General features: G+C 37.3%; 2 protein-coding genes across 5 annotated transcripts; one reads left to right on the top strand and one right to left on the bottom strand.

The window, feature by feature from the left end:
* Positions 1-1,268: 1,268 nt before the first annotated feature.
* On the top strand, positions 1,269-10,382 carry LOC145222206 (ATP-dependent RNA helicase DDX4-like). 3 transcript variants are annotated; one of them, XM_080088269.1, is made up of 27 exons: positions 1,269-1,350; positions 1,676-1,746; positions 1,842-1,881; positions 2,625-2,678; positions 3,481-3,555; positions 3,617-3,670; positions 3,734-3,787; positions 4,187-4,225; positions 4,311-4,400; positions 5,390-5,491; positions 5,764-5,865; positions 6,034-6,120; positions 6,182-6,271; positions 6,499-6,594; positions 6,655-6,717; positions 7,024-7,217; positions 7,282-7,398; positions 7,783-7,905; positions 7,971-8,132; positions 8,199-8,365; positions 8,425-8,518; positions 8,619-8,776; positions 8,842-8,950; positions 9,018-9,179; positions 9,375-9,503; positions 9,570-9,639; positions 9,755-10,382. In XM_080088269.1, exons 2-27 carry the CDS (start codon positions 1,699-1,701, stop codon positions 9,820-9,822), a joined length of 2,547 nt encoding a protein of 848 aa, XP_079944395.1. In that variant the 5' UTR covers positions 1,269-1,350; positions 1,676-1,698; the 3' UTR covers positions 9,823-10,382. The 3 variants fall into 3 exon arrangements, with proteins under 3 accessions (XP_079944395.1, XP_079944396.1, XP_079944397.1); XM_080088270.1 differs by lacking the exon at positions 4,311-4,400; XM_080088271.1 differs by lacking the exons at positions 4,187-4,225; positions 4,311-4,400.
* A 337-nt stretch (positions 10,383-10,719) lies between these two features.
* On the bottom strand, positions 10,720-14,412 carry LOC145222207 (ciliary microtubule-associated protein 2-like). Of its 2 annotated transcripts, XM_080088272.1 has the most exons (10): positions 13,781-14,410; positions 13,615-13,710; positions 13,261-13,395; positions 13,011-13,167; positions 12,704-12,809; positions 12,465-12,640; positions 12,313-12,408; positions 11,816-12,013; positions 11,353-11,480; positions 10,720-11,216 (listed from the first exon to the last, which is right to left on the bottom strand). In XM_080088272.1, exons 1-10 carry the CDS (start codon positions 13,828-13,830, stop codon positions 11,108-11,110), a joined length of 1,251 nt encoding a protein of 416 aa, XP_079944398.1. In that variant the 5' UTR covers positions 13,831-14,410; the 3' UTR covers positions 10,720-11,107. The 2 variants fall into 2 exon arrangements, with proteins under 2 accessions (XP_079944398.1, XP_079944399.1); XM_080088273.1 differs by lacking the exon at positions 11,353-11,480 and having other exon boundaries at positions 11,124-11,216; positions 13,781-14,412.
* Positions 14,413-14,428: the final 16 nt, after the last annotated feature.

Below are 14,428 nucleotides of genomic sequence, written 5' to 3'. Positions count from 1 at the left end.
TAGATTAAAACACCATTGGTGTCTTTACATTACTCTTCCCCGTTTTGTATACCTTCGTTCCGCAACAGACTGCGACTGTCATTCCTGGCTATTTTGATCGTTTATCAGCCAGCGAGGCGTTTTCTCGGGCTGTTTTGTGCAAGACAGGTTTCAACACTTGACCAAGACTTCTGACATGACATTGTATGTCATTGCAAAAGAAAAACAATAAGTTTATATTTCGACACACGAAATAATGGCCCGGAGTCCCACTTCCAGCTGTGCGAGGAGATGCGGTTAGTGAAATAATTTAATGTTCACACAAAGGAGATCGTAATATGGGCTACTCAAGCACGGACATGCAATGAGAATCGTCTTTCGGTGAATGTATTGCAAGCAGAACTGTACTGGGTGTCATACCTAATGTTCAGAAAAAGTTTTTCATTGCATAAGAATTGTGTTATAGTTTGGTAAACCTGCCTTTTTGGTCAAAGGTTTTGTGTGCAAGAAGATGTCGCAATAGACAACAGAACTAAGGTGTAGTAGCTGTTGGTTATGTCTTGCGATGGTAATCTTCATCGCGTTTTTTGTCGTTTTGGTAAAGACTTTGTGGCATTTATATTTTCTCCCAGCATCACTCCACAAGCAAGTTAACCAAGCCAAATGTAAAGAATGTTTCGTAAAACATACACACACAAAAAATCAAAATCTGATGTGAGCTTTGTCTGGGCAGATTTGGTGCTAGTAGTTTAGACCTAGGCCTACTTGTTTTGGGGGACAATTTGACCGTTACTGGTATAAAAATAATAAATTCACATTTCACCACTGTTGCCAGAGTTATCGTTTTGGCCAGTCAAAATAAGGCACCCCCAGATTGTAAGACTATGTAGAGTTTTCAATTTTCAGGTTACAAGTTACAATATTAACACTTACTTTTGAGCCAAAAAAAAGGAAAGCACAAGAATTTTACGCAATCAATTATTATAGTCCAATTTGGATGAAGTTTTAACTTACTATAAATTGTTAATTTCAATTAACAATGACCACAACTCACACTATTGGTCGCTTTTGAAGTCACAAGTGTTATTTAGACATTTAGCAAATACAGAAAATTCAAAGAGGAGGACATTTGGGCATTTTTTATTGTCCCTGGAGGACAATTTACTTTTCGTTAAAAAGTAGGACATGCCCTCCAAAAAGAAGACGTATGGTAGGCCTATTATGGACAAAAAAACTCTGTTTTGATGACGCACTTATTATATTTTTCACCACTCGTTGCGCTGTTGCACTTTTGTTCCGGAAAAAGCGTGTTCTTTCTTTTTCACGTGCTTGAGGACTGCTGGCGGCGCTAATCAAATCGTCTGCATAAAGGTTTGAAGTTCGGCATTATATATTTAATTAATCAATTTTATTTACCGCGCATCCTTTTTAATTACTTCGTACCTTTTAGTCGTCTGCTCTACAACTTGCCGCTTGACATAAATAGTTTCGGATTTTTTTCCTCGAGCACGTTTATTTGGACAGAAAAGCAAATGTACCATGTTATGATCAAGTTTTTTTGTCTGTCAAAATTCAGTATCTGAATTCAACTTACACTTTTGACAACTATTTTGGCTCTGTTTACTATTATTATATCAAACTGACAAATAACCTATTTTATCAAACTACATGCATGTATAGGTAATTTTTTTTGCAGCTTGATAAACAAATATTAGCACAATGTTTGACGATGATGATTGGGGCAGTGGTGCTGCTACTTCTACCCAGGTAAGATTGCTGTTAACCAAAATATTGCAAGCAAAAAAATGTTTTTTGATTTTGAATTTGATTATATGAAAGTAGTTGTTTTGCTTATTTCTTAGGTTACCAATAGGGGAGATGGAGGGTTTGGCAGGGGTTCAAGTAAGTTACCAACAGTAAATTGTGTGTTTGTTATGTAACTTCTGTTTATATCAATGTTTTTAAACCAGTGGTTAGCAAAGCCCCATGGACCTGTAAGGGTCCATGCACTTTTATATTTTTTTACTAAAGACTGACATCATATTACTCAAAAATATTCTCCCGTTTTACATAACGCGTAGACAAGTTCAATTATTTGCGTTATTATTTGCAGCAGAAATGACTTCAATTGTAATTGCTTTTATACAGTGGTTTCCAATTTTGGGCTTGACCCCCACAGGGGCTGTAAAATGTTTTCAGTCCATAAATATAAAAATTTTAAAATATTTCCAAGCATTTAAAGGGAGTTAATTCTAATAAGTTTTTTTCCAAAGTTAAAGAACAATGATTCAAGACAAAAGTATTTATATGCAGCAGTAATTCATATACTTTTCATTTTGGTTATTTTGCATGTAAACTAATAGGAACAAACACATTCTCAAGTATAATTGACTTGTAGGATGGCATAGACAACAATAAAACTCTTAGCTAGTGTCCACTGTATAAATTTTATTAAATCTGCTCCGCTGTAGTCGTGCAAGCATCCATGCTGACTATTAAAACATGAATGATAACTACTTTGTTGAGATAGGGTGTGTCAACCGATGTTTTTGATTCCCTTGTGTAGATTAGTGTATGAATTTTCAGAAAAAAATAAATAAAATTGTCACTGTGTGATTGTGACATGTTACCAAAATATGTTTTAGGTTTTGGTGATAAGGCAACCTTTGGACGTGGAAGAGGTCGTTTTGCCGGCAAAGGTAAAATGATTTGGATTTACAGCACAGAAATCTTGATTTTTTTACATTACAAATTTATACTGTTTTTGATTTGTTACCAAATGCACTGTACCCTTTAACTTTTTCACAGACAAAACTTACATAGTTGTTAGTGAAGGGACGATACCAGATTTTGAAGCGAATACCGCGTATGAGTACCACATGTATACACCTTCGATACCAAGTACTTAAAAATAGTGTTGTACTTAGTTGTGCATCACTGGCTAATTTATCTGCCATCCCCAGGGCTCAGGCGCGCACACTTGCATGCAGAAAAATGTAATCTCCACATGAAAGCGCATAAAAATATACGTCCCCTTGTGGAACTTTTTCCCGATTTTGTGCTGTCCGAAGCAAATTGCAACAAGTTGCCCATATTCTTGTGGTGTACATTGGCCTTCGGTACTCGTACGTTGGTATCGAAAACTGAGGTAAAATATTCCGATTCCAAGTATCACTAAAATTGTTCGATATCATCGATACCGTACTTGTCCCATCACTAATAGTTGTAAGAGTCCAATACTACATTGAAATGGGTCAATTTTTCAATAAATATGCACAGGTATTGGAATATGCAATTGTCATCAGTTAACTGCTGTGTTTCTCCCACTGGTTACCTTTCCAGGTCTCTAAAATGTGTAAACTTGTAAAATAATGTGGAAATTGGGTAAAATCGCTGCATTGTAGTGCATAGATACCCTTTTTAAAAAAAAAGTCTGTTGTGTATGTATGTAAAATGGTGACATGGCAAAATCCGCTATGTAAGAACTTTGTTTTTTTACAGATTCAGGTGGCAGCAACTTTAACTCCTATGAGGATAGTGCACCAAAACTTACTGAGCAAAAAACAGAATTTGAAAGTAAAAAACATCAAATGTAAAACACAAAATTCAACATACAAAAAATATTGTCTATCTTTAGGCTCTGGATGGAATGATTCTGCTACTAACGGCTGGAACGACAGTTCTAGTGGTGGTATATAATTGAATTACAACCAACAAAACAAACAGAAGTTCTCATGTTGTTTTTTTATTGCAGGATTTGGAAAACCGAGTGATAGTAAGGGTTTTGGCAGTGGATTCAACTCTGGTAGTAAGTGAAACATATATTAAAACCAGTTTTTGGTTTCCATGTGCAGATCCATTCATTGACATACATTGGTTCAGGAGTGCACAATATGGACCAAATGTAGCTATTGAATAAAACAGGGGTCACTAAACTACTGCCGATGGCCTGAAAATTTCTTTTGTTACAATCACAGCATAGAAATTACCTTACCATTATTCCAAACAGCGGGGCAGCAAATTTTAGTTTTGCTTAAATGGTTTCATTGAAAGTTTTTATGGTGATCGCTATTGGACCCACCAGCAGAGCCTAATAAAATGGCTTTTTTAAAGTGTTTCGCAAAAATGCCAATGGTGCACATGGAATAGTGCTATACTAGTTCATGATCTGTCTGTTGTGTCAGTGACAATGCTTATTTTGTTTCAGGTTTTGGTGACAAGCCAGATAGAAGTTTTGCATCTGGAGGTAATATTTGTTAAAATTTCATATGATTGCATAAAACACTTGGAAAATTGTAATCTTCCAAATTATACTGCATTGAATTTGATAGAATCCAGCAGCAATAACAAAAGTAAAGGTTGTTTCAAATGTGGAGAGGAAGGTCACAAGTCAAGAGAATGCCCAAAAGGTGGACAGCAAGGTATGATGAACTCTGCATCAGAAACAGAAATGACAGCTATGCAATTTGAGATTAGTTTAAAGCTATATCATTTTATTTAGGTTGTAGCTATGTCATTTTAGGGAGAGTTTATAAATTTTAAATTCACGGTTACATACAAAACTACAGATTCATGTAGCGTACTTTTAGAGTAACCTTATCATGCCAGTTTTCGTAAGTTGTCAGGTTCTTAGGTTATGGATAGAAACAGAATCCACTTTTTCAAATTTAATTGAAAGATTTTTTCCTGGTTGCAAGCTTCAGATTAGGGTGTACAGTTTTAGAGAACTAGTGCTATGATTCATTGATACCAAAAATGCTACTTGTATGAATATGACTGCTTTCTAATCACTGGTCAAATCAGCTGCCACAAAATATTACACAACAATAAAGTTGGCATGCTAAGCCATTATCATTTTAACACAACAAGCAACTGGCAGATGGTGTTTAAATAGTTGCAGACCCCTGCTTATGATGTCAAACATGTAACAAATAATAGTGGTTAGCCAAAAAGCATTTGTTCACTGTACTTCTCCAGCTTGATGCTAAGCTGAATTATGGTGCAGCTTGGCAGCAGGCATTGGGGTTTCTATCCTTGATTGGTGGTGGACTATTCTCCCAATTAGTCTGCTGTCGAGCAGCCTGTATTATTGCAATGCGGTTCAATCATTTTTTATTTGATTTTTTTCATCTTATGGAGTTGTTGACTTTATTTAGTGCTGTTTACCGGGTTCCACTGAGTGGGAACAATGCCACACTAGTTTCTTGCTCAGGACACCAAGTCAGGATTAGAGTGCATAACCTTTTGAACCTATGGTGATTGTGCCAACCACTCAACCATCTTGGCACTGATTTGCTTGTGTAGATCAAGACTTTTCAGCCTGGGTGGTACTAATCTGGATACTATAATGTTTTGTAAATTAGGTGGGTGGTAAAATTGTTTTGTAATGACAAAAAGTTGCATTTGTTAGGATTTGGTGCAAGCGGTGGTGGAAGACCAAAGACATGTTTCAAATGTGGCGAGGAAGGACACATGTCAAGAGAATGTCCAAGTGCTGATTCATCCTCTGGAGGTTTGTGCTCAGTTATCTTGAGAATTAATTTTAAAGTAAAATCGAAGCATTTGTTCTGAAACCTTTGGTAGTATAGAATGTAATGTTTTGATTTGTTGTCCCAATTCCAAAGACATGTTTAAATTTATCAAACCAAGCTATTATTTTTAAGTCAGTAATGTAATTGTTGCCCAGAAAAACAAGTTGATTGTCTGCTGTAGAATATTTCGAAGTCCCAGGGTATAGTTTGTAGTAAGCAACTATTATGAAATTGTTAAAAGTTCTTTTGTTAGGATTTGGTGGAAGCGGTGGAGGAAGACCAAAAACTTGTTTTAAATGTGGCGAGGAAGGCCACATGTCAAGAGAATGTCCCAGTGCTGATTCATCCTCTGGAGGTTTGTACTCAAGTTGTCTTGTATTTTAATCAAAACTCGTAATCTTTGCTCGAACACCATTGCAAATAGTTGTTTTCTAAATCATTGATCTTTTATATTTATCATGTCTTACCATTTATCTGTTTGAAGATAATTTGTATCTTTAAAAAAGTTGAATACATTTTGTAGGTTTTGGGGGAGGCAAATCAAGAGGTTGCTTTAAATGTGGTGAGGAAGGTCACATGTCACGTGATTGCCCAAGTGGTGGTTCAACAGGTAAAGGTTATTTTGTTTGCTTTGTAATTTGTATTTTTGTTTTATATGATAAGTGTTGTAGGATTTGGAGGAGGCAAATCGAAGAGTTGTTTCAAGTGTGGCGAGGAAGGTCACATGTCAAGGGACTGTCCCAGTGGTGGATCACAAGGAGGTTGTTTCTTTTTCGCTCATCTACCGACTTGTTAACAATATGATTTATGATTATAATTTTAGTAGGCAGTTTTGTTAAAAATTCTTTGCATGTTATGTTTAGTAGGTAAGTTAGAAATGTGCTTTAAATGTGGTAATGATCCATTTGTCTCTAACATGCTCTGGACATTTTTGCTTAGCACTTTTCAATGATATTCTATACTTTATTGATAATACACCATATTACAGGTTTTGGTGGAGGAAGACCAAAAGGTTGTTTTAAATGTGGTGAAGAAGGACACATGTCGCGTGAATGTCCAAGTGGAGGAGATTCATCAAACAGAGGCGAGTCTATTCATATAAATTTACTCTACACCCAAACACTTTCTTATCTACATCTTACAGGGAAAGGATGTTTCAAGTGTGGCGAAGAAGGGCACATGGCTAGAGATTGTCCTTCTGCTGGGGGTAAGCACAATTACTGAATTAATGAAACATTTAAAAAATGTTTGGAAGAGGTGTTTTATCACACAATGCACTTGCAAAAACAACAGGAACACCTAAAATCAATGAGGCATAGTTTGTGTTAATTGTTTCCACTTGTATATCTTGAAATGGGAGACCTGTTTTTTAGTGTATATTTACAGTTGCTTAAAATGTAAAACATTCTGCTTGTGTCGTAAAAAAACATTTGACCATGTTTGACATTGACCCACCCATAGTGATAGAAATATTTTAAAGAAAGCACAAAGTTACTAAATATGTATGTCACAGATGATGACAAGAAAGACCGACCCCCGCTGTACATTCCCCCTCCACCACCAGAAGAAGAGGATGAGATGTTCGCAAGCATGCAGCGTGGAATTAACTTCAACAAATACGATGCTATTCCAGTCGAGGTTACTGGTGTAAATGCACCAAAGTTTATCAACAGCTTTGAAGCAGCCAACCTACCAGAAACTATTGCAGTAAGTGTAAAGCATTCTAAAAAGAAACTGACTTTCCATTCAAAAACATTACTTCAATCTTTAGGCAAATGTGAAAAGGGCTCACTATGATAGCCCAACACCAGTGCAGAAATTTAGTTTGCCAATTATTCTTGCTGACCGGGATTTGATGGCTTGTGCTCAAACTGGATCTGGAAAGACGGTGAGATTATTACATACAGCCGCGCTAAGTTCAAATGGGGCATTAACCAGGAGTTGCTAACATTTTCGTGTTGCACATAAGCATTTGTTAACTCTGCGTAGGCTTGCATGCCAATTTATTACATCTCATCATAAATTTGCTGAGTTGAGAAGCATTAAGTTGTTTGAGTTGAGACGCATATTACCGACAGTACCCCAGTTTGTAATAGTAACCTACACCAATATTAAGTTCTTTACATCTGCCTGTTTCTAGGTGGTATTGTAACAAATCCTTCATTGACCAGCAACAGCCCTTGGCCTAATGTCTGATGCTCCCTGTACTGAACATTTTATGAGTTTTTGTTAGTTTTAAAGTATTTACACAGAAACCAATATACATTGATAGGCTGCCTTTCTACTTCCTGTCTTGACCAACATGGTACGGACCGGACTGGCTTCTTCATCATTTTCTGAGAAACAGCTGCCACAAGCAATCATTGTTGGTCCAACAAGGGAACTTGTTTATCAGGTAAAGCAAAAACTTACAAGCAACCCATAACTGCAAACTTTGTATAAGTGCTAAATACTTTATAGATTTACCTTGAAGCAAGAAAGTTCTCCAGGGGAACAATTATTCGGCCAGTGGTAGCTTACGGGGGTACAAGCACAAACTACCAGTTAAAAGAGCTCCAGAAAGGTTGCCACTTGCTTATTGCCACCCCTGGAAGGCTAATGGACTTCATTAATCGTGGAAAGGTAACATTGAAAAAACAGACCCTTGGAAAACAGAAACCATTCCTGTATTCAACATGTCGTTTTTAGATTGGTTTATCCAGTGTGCAATACATCATACTCGATGAGGCTGATCGGATGCTTGATATGGGTTTTGAAACAGAAATTCGAAAGTTGGTGGACTCACCTGGAATGCCAGCAAAGAATGAACGCCATACACTTATGTTCAGTGCCACTTTCCCGGATGAAATTCAAAAGTATTCATTACATAATGCTTTGTTGTTTTAACCGTTAAACTAAAAAATATATGTTATAGGTTGGCACATGACTTTTTGAGAGAAGACTTCTTGTTTTTGACAGTAGGTCGTATCGGTGGAGCTTGTTCAGATGTTACACAAGTTGTGCTTCAGGTTCCTTCATTGTTTTCCATTTTTTAAATACAAATTGTCCTATTCTATTTCAAGTCTCTTTGTTTCACTCAAAAACAAAATCTTTATTTACGTTTTTAAGGTTGACCAAGGTGACAAGCGGAACAAGTTAATCGAACTACTGGCTGATGTTGCTGACACTGGATCACGCACCCTTGTGTTTGTGGAAACAAAACGAAGTGCAGATTTTCTGGCTTGCTCCTTGTGTCAGGAAGGTTATCCAACAACTAGCATTCATGGGTCTGTGAAAGTCTGTGTAAGTTTTGTCAGTATGTACGATTTGTAATGTATTTTTAATCGAGCAGAGACCGCCTCCAACAAGAAAGGGAAGAAGCTTTGAGGGATTTTAAATCTGGGAAGTGTCCAATTCTTGTTGCCACCTCTGTTGCAGCAAGAGGCCTTGACATTCCAAAAGTAAAACAAAATATGTGGAAAATATTACAGAAAATTTTTACAGAAAAACAAACTTTCCCACTAACAGGTTGAGCATGTTGTAAATTACGATCTACCCTCCGAAGTGGATGAATATGTGCACCGAATTGGTAGGACAGGAAGATGTGGAAATCTCGGTCGAGCCACTTCATTTTATGATGACAGTGCTAATGCAAGCCTTGCCAGGTCTCTTGTCAAGATCCTCGCTGATGTAAGCTTTTAATGGCGTATGTGTTACATAGAATATATTGTTGATGGTAATTGGTGTCACAATCATGATAAATGCCTCAAATTGTGCCATGAGGATTGTTTGCAAATTTTAATCTGCTACTGCAACAATATGCTATACTGAAGACTAAATACAATCTCAAAATCACCCAATCTAGCACCTAACAAATACATTTAGTCCATACAAGAAGTGCCTTCCTGGTTAGAAGAATGTGCTGAGTCAGCAGTTGGAACCAGCTTCGGCAAAGATCGTGGTGGTTTTGGTGGTCGAGATACAAGACGAGGCAATTTCAAGGGCCGCGGATCGGTAAAAATATAGCAGATTTATACAAGTTGTGCTGTAATCAAACAACCAATAATTTACTTTCTGCAGGGTGGAAATAGTGGTGGATCTGGCTTTGGTTCAAGACAGACAGGCGATTACGATTACAATGATGCTGGAGGTAAAATTAATTTATCTAAACTGTAAAATACATTCACCATTTAAAAATCTGTCTTAATTTGTAAGCATGAACAGGTATTAAAACGGTTTAGCAGAAATACCATTTTTTGATTCAGGTTTTGGCGGGGGAGGCGGCGGCTCAAATACAGCAGCTGCTGCGGCAGACGACGACAGTTGGGATTAAATTGGAGTGGCACATATACGCCTCTATCACATCACGTTTGTTCCATTATATGTACAGCACCGCACACTTCGTTTCATGCCGAATTTCGTTTTTTTGCCACGTGTGATAGTAGACAATAATGTACACGCATTTGTCTGTTTAATAGTGTGAAAAAAATCGCCCCATTGAAAACGTTTTGTTTTGCAGTGAAAAACTGATTAGTGTAACCCAATATTTTTTATCACTTTGTATGTATTAACAACACTGACATATTTACCCTATTTTGGGGACACTTGACTGCACTATACTGGTTTTTAGCAAAATTAGACACGCCACTGTGAGATCATTGAATTTAGCAGTCGAAGGCTTTGCATTTGCCGAGTGCAATAGACTTTGGAAAGGTTATTTTAACCTTACCCAGTTTATCTGCCTTCAAATGCAAGCCTTTGGCTGCCTTGTTTGGGTTTGCACCAAATATTACAGACCGTGTATAGTGCAGTCAAGGACTTGCATTTGAAGGCAGATCACACCATTCTTGCGTTGAAAGTTTCTTTCAAATAAAATTATCTAAAAACCACAAATGTGTCTGGTTTAATTTACAAGTTGAATATCAGTGTGTAAAAATAAAGTTCGGATAATATTCCTAAAAAGCGGTTCCAAACCCTTTGTAGTTTCAGAAATTTGTCAGGGTGTGTAAATAACCCCTCTTAGAAGCGGGCTCTCATCACCATCCCATTTCGGGGTTCGCTTACCCGTTGGAAACCAGTGTTCCAAAACAAGACCCTGCTCCTTAACCTGTACTGGCATACGGCACCTAAGTGTAATTGAGCAATAAAGCGCACAATAGTCGCTTTTTTTTGGAGGCCCAAATAGTTCAGAACCACTCGATGCTAGCTAACAAACACAAATACCACCAACAACTTTCAAGCGATTAATATTTTCGAGTGCTTCCGATTGGCAAACAGTGAGCGTTTTGTCGATCTGTTTCGACAGAACGAAGCAGAGGCAAAAATTGCATACAATCGCAATCACATTCATACGCATATAAGTTATCAAAGTAAATGGGGGGCGTAACAGTAACATTCGTCCAAGCAGCGCAGGCTTCAGTAACAACGATGGCTCAACGAAAACATCAAAAAAGTTGCGAGTTGCGAATTTACACAACACAGTGGATAACAAATTGAACTACGAGGGGAATAATCTCAATGGGAAGCAGACAGTGATGGTCACAATTTATAAATACATTTTTGCGTGAAATGGCTTTTTAAACAATACATGTATGGATGCCTCTATACTGGCAGTAACTTCAGGCAGATGCTGGTGCTCCGTTGGTGGCCCTGTGCTTACGTGATCTGGCAGAACCGACCAGAAAAACCCGCTCAGACAATGGCACGTCCTTAGCACGGACCCGTTCCCTGCAAAATAGTGCAACCCGTCAACGAACCGAAGCAAGCAACGGCGATAGGCAAAATCATAATGATCAAAAGATTCTGCGTATTTTATAAATTACACAACCTCTACGATGCACTAATAAAAAGAAATAAAATTTACTTCATGTAAAAATCTCGTTCCCTTGAATAAAATCTGGGCTGACTGGAGTTAAACACGTGACAACTTCCATAGCGATGTTGGGCCTCTGACCATCGCTGGACGTTGTATCGACCGGCACCCACTGGATTCTGCCAATGACACGCCGAATTATTATCAAGAAATACCACCTTTTTTGTTAAACAGCCGAAGTCTATTACATTTCAAGTCAGTGATTTTATATCTACAAAGCGTTTTATATTAAACGTGACAAAATCACACCCAATACGTGTACATTTTCGTACTGAAACACAAAACTAATCCAACAGACTTTCCTAAAGCAAACTAATAACACAGTAAGGTAACAAGACACGGTCAGGTGCGAATAACAGTTTAAACGTTCAACAAACCTCCAGACTGAACCACAACAGTAAGGTTACAAGCAACACGATTGATAGGAAACAGAAAACCAGAATTTTCCACCTACCGTGTTTCCTGTGAAGAACTTGTGTGCCCGTTTATCAGATCTTTCTGCTGACGAAAGAAAAGCTGGAAGATCTCGTATTTTATCAGACTTTCTGTCGGTTGAGTAACTGTTTGGGGCAGGACTGTTAGGACGTCGTGGACATTGGGATAATGTGCAACAGTAAACACGCTCTGGCGGTTGGTCAGGGTATTGTTGAACCTGCAAAAGCGGTCAATGTTTTGGGATAACAAAGTTATTTTATAAATTTGTCATTCAACTGGTGTGATGCTGAACCAAATACTAGTTGTTTTTCAAGAACGTGTATTTTTGTAGACATTTCGCCCACCAGAACGAAAGGGCTCCATCAGAGCATTGAACGAAATATTGTGAGCACACCAGCGGAAATGCATAATATTAGTGGGTTATGATAAAATAATTACATGTGAACAATATATAATTCAATCAAGGTATTTGGTTTGTTGATTTCACCATGTAAAAAGACAAAATTTGTTTGATACCTTTCCAAACTGGCCCTGCTTCCTTCTATGTTCGTTTTCCCACACATCCAAAAATGAAGATAAATTATATTCACCAGGTCCAAGATCACTGGCAGTCTGTGTGTGACAAACATTTAGTACAAATTTCGCAGCAAGAAAAAACGAATACTCACCACAACAGCATAATGTCCAGTTTTATTTGGCTTGTTTCTTTCACCAGTAAACAGATCATATGGTCCTCGTTTGCTGACTACTTTGTTAAGAATTTGTTCAGTGAAGCTTTCTTTTTCATACCTTCCAGGTGCCAGTTCGCAACCAACTGTTGGCAGTGCCCTTTGTGTAGATGAACCTAGAAAACAACATAACTACTGTAGTCTGAACAACAACACAGTTTACTGGTCATTTGTTTTACCAGCATCTAACATTCCTACAATGCTTGCTGACTTAGCCTGCCTTTCTTCAAGTAATGCAGATGGTTCTCCACCCTTGCCATAAGTGCCAGGTCCAGGAGTGGCACTCTAAAAAAATTATGTTTAAACACATTATAACAAACAACATACACATTTATATCAGCTATTGTTGCCAGGCACAATATTAAGTTTATAGAGCTCTTCAGGCAAATCTAATTTTATTCTGACATTTCGACGTCCTATACACGTCGTCATTATCAGGGTAAATAACACTGAACACTCTATAAACTTAACGTACACTTTTCTTACCGAAAATTTCTTGCGGAATCTTTGTTCCCTAGTTGCACAAATTCCACGAGTACTGGATGGCTTTTTTTCCAACGATTCAATAAAGTCCAGTTTATTGACATTATATGTACCAGGGCCCAACTTGCGCTTTTGCTCTTTCTTTTTCATCCATTGTTCCCTAAACAAAATAAACATGCCTTTATATCACTGATGCATTGTTGACAGTGATTCCAGTTACGGTACAAAACTTTGAAAAGTGAATGCTTCATACCGATACAGCAAATGTGGTATTCTTGCCATTCGCATAGTTTCATATGCTTGCTGCCAGCCTGGTCCAGATGATCTCTCAGAAACAGATTCTTCATTAAACCCCCCAACATCCACATGGTAAGTTCCAGGTGCTAATCTAAAGGTATAACAAGCCTGCTTAGATTTCAAGTTTCACATGAAAAGTGGGATAGTTAATTGTATTGTTGGATATTGTCTGCATTTAACTCTACAGTTATCATTTATTACATCAAGAATCCTAATTTAAGTCATTGTATTCAAAATTGTATACAGAAACACAGAACAGATTAAAGAAAACACTGTTCATGCTATTAAGTTGCACTAAAACAATTTTTACTTTCTTTGGAGGTCATCAGTTGACTTTTTGCAGTAAGGCACTTGAGTAAAAGTTCCAGGGACTTTACTTTGGGGATGAACACCAGATACATCAAATCTTAAAAGTTGTGAGAAAAACAGTTTGAAATATTTACCCCAAATTGCAAAACATTACTAAACCAATTTACCTTGCAGTTTGTGTACCAAATGGTGCACCCTGGAATAGCTTAGTTGCCATGTTTACTGTTCAAACCACTAAAAACACTGATTACATTGTCAAAAAGTTTACTCTAGTGGACACAAAACAACTTCTAAACTATAGTTGTATATTATTGTAATTTAAAGAGTAACCTACTCTACATTTTAAATTTACTTGTGAAAAAAAGTGATAAAACTGACATACAGCCTACTCATTTGCAAAACTTTATAGAACATTCCACAGCAAAAAAACATAATTAATTGCAAATCAAACAGGTAAAACGTCCTGAAACTAATGAATGTTACATGAAAACCTCATTTTTTTTAAATTCTTGCTGCAGTTTTATACATTTGCGATAGCAACACTCTGCCCAGTCAAGTTTTACATTGAAAGCCAAGTTAGAACTACATACAATACGCTGGTTAAAACTGTGTTTACATATAAATATCTGAACTCTACCTTTGTCAATACATTTTGTAAACCCTGAAACAGCTTTTCAAACGCCGTCTTGATTAAATGAATATCACTGTGGTAACCTGTACGCTTGACCAATCATGCGAGAAACATCTGATATTCATATCTGACGTCAAACTGGAGAGGAAGGAAACACACGATTGTGAAGCACTCTGCAAACGGC

The sequence above is a fragment of the Phallusia mammillata genome, chromosome 4 (assembly GCF_965637545.1).
Source record: "Phallusia mammillata chromosome 4, kaPhaMamm4.hap1.1, whole genome shotgun sequence".
NCBI classification, from domain to species: domain Eukaryota; kingdom Metazoa; phylum Chordata; class Ascidiacea; order Phlebobranchia; family Ascidiidae; genus Phallusia; species Phallusia mammillata.
This window is presented reverse-complemented; position numbering and strand designations above follow the sequence as displayed.

Excerpts from the sequence above, each read along its gene's own strand:
- LOC145222206 (XM_080088269.1), top strand. The coding sequence starts at position 1,699 with ATGTTTGACGATGATGATTGGGGCAGTGGTGCTGCTACTTCTACCCAG. Across the intron at positions 3,788-4,186 it reads CAGTGGATTCAACTCTGGTA|GTTTTGGTGACAAGCCAGAT; the intron begins GTAAGTGAAACA and ends ATTTTGTTTCAG. Across the intron at positions 4,401-5,389 it reads CCCAAAAGGTGGACAGCAAG|GATTTGGTGCAAGCGGTGGT; the intron begins GTATGATGAACT and ends TGCATTTGTTAG.
- LOC145222207 (XM_080088272.1), bottom strand. The coding sequence starts at position 13,830 with ATGGCAACTAAGCTATTCCAGGGTGCACCATTTGGTACACAAACTGCA. Across the intron at positions 12,409-12,464 it reads CTGGACATTATGCTGTTGTG|ACTGCCAGTGATCTTGGACC; the intron begins GTGAGTATTCGT and ends TGTCACACACAG. Across the intron at positions 11,481-11,815 it reads AGTTCTTCACAGGAAACACG|AATCCAGTGGGTGCCGGTCG; the intron begins GTAGGTGGAAAA and ends TGTCATTGGCAG.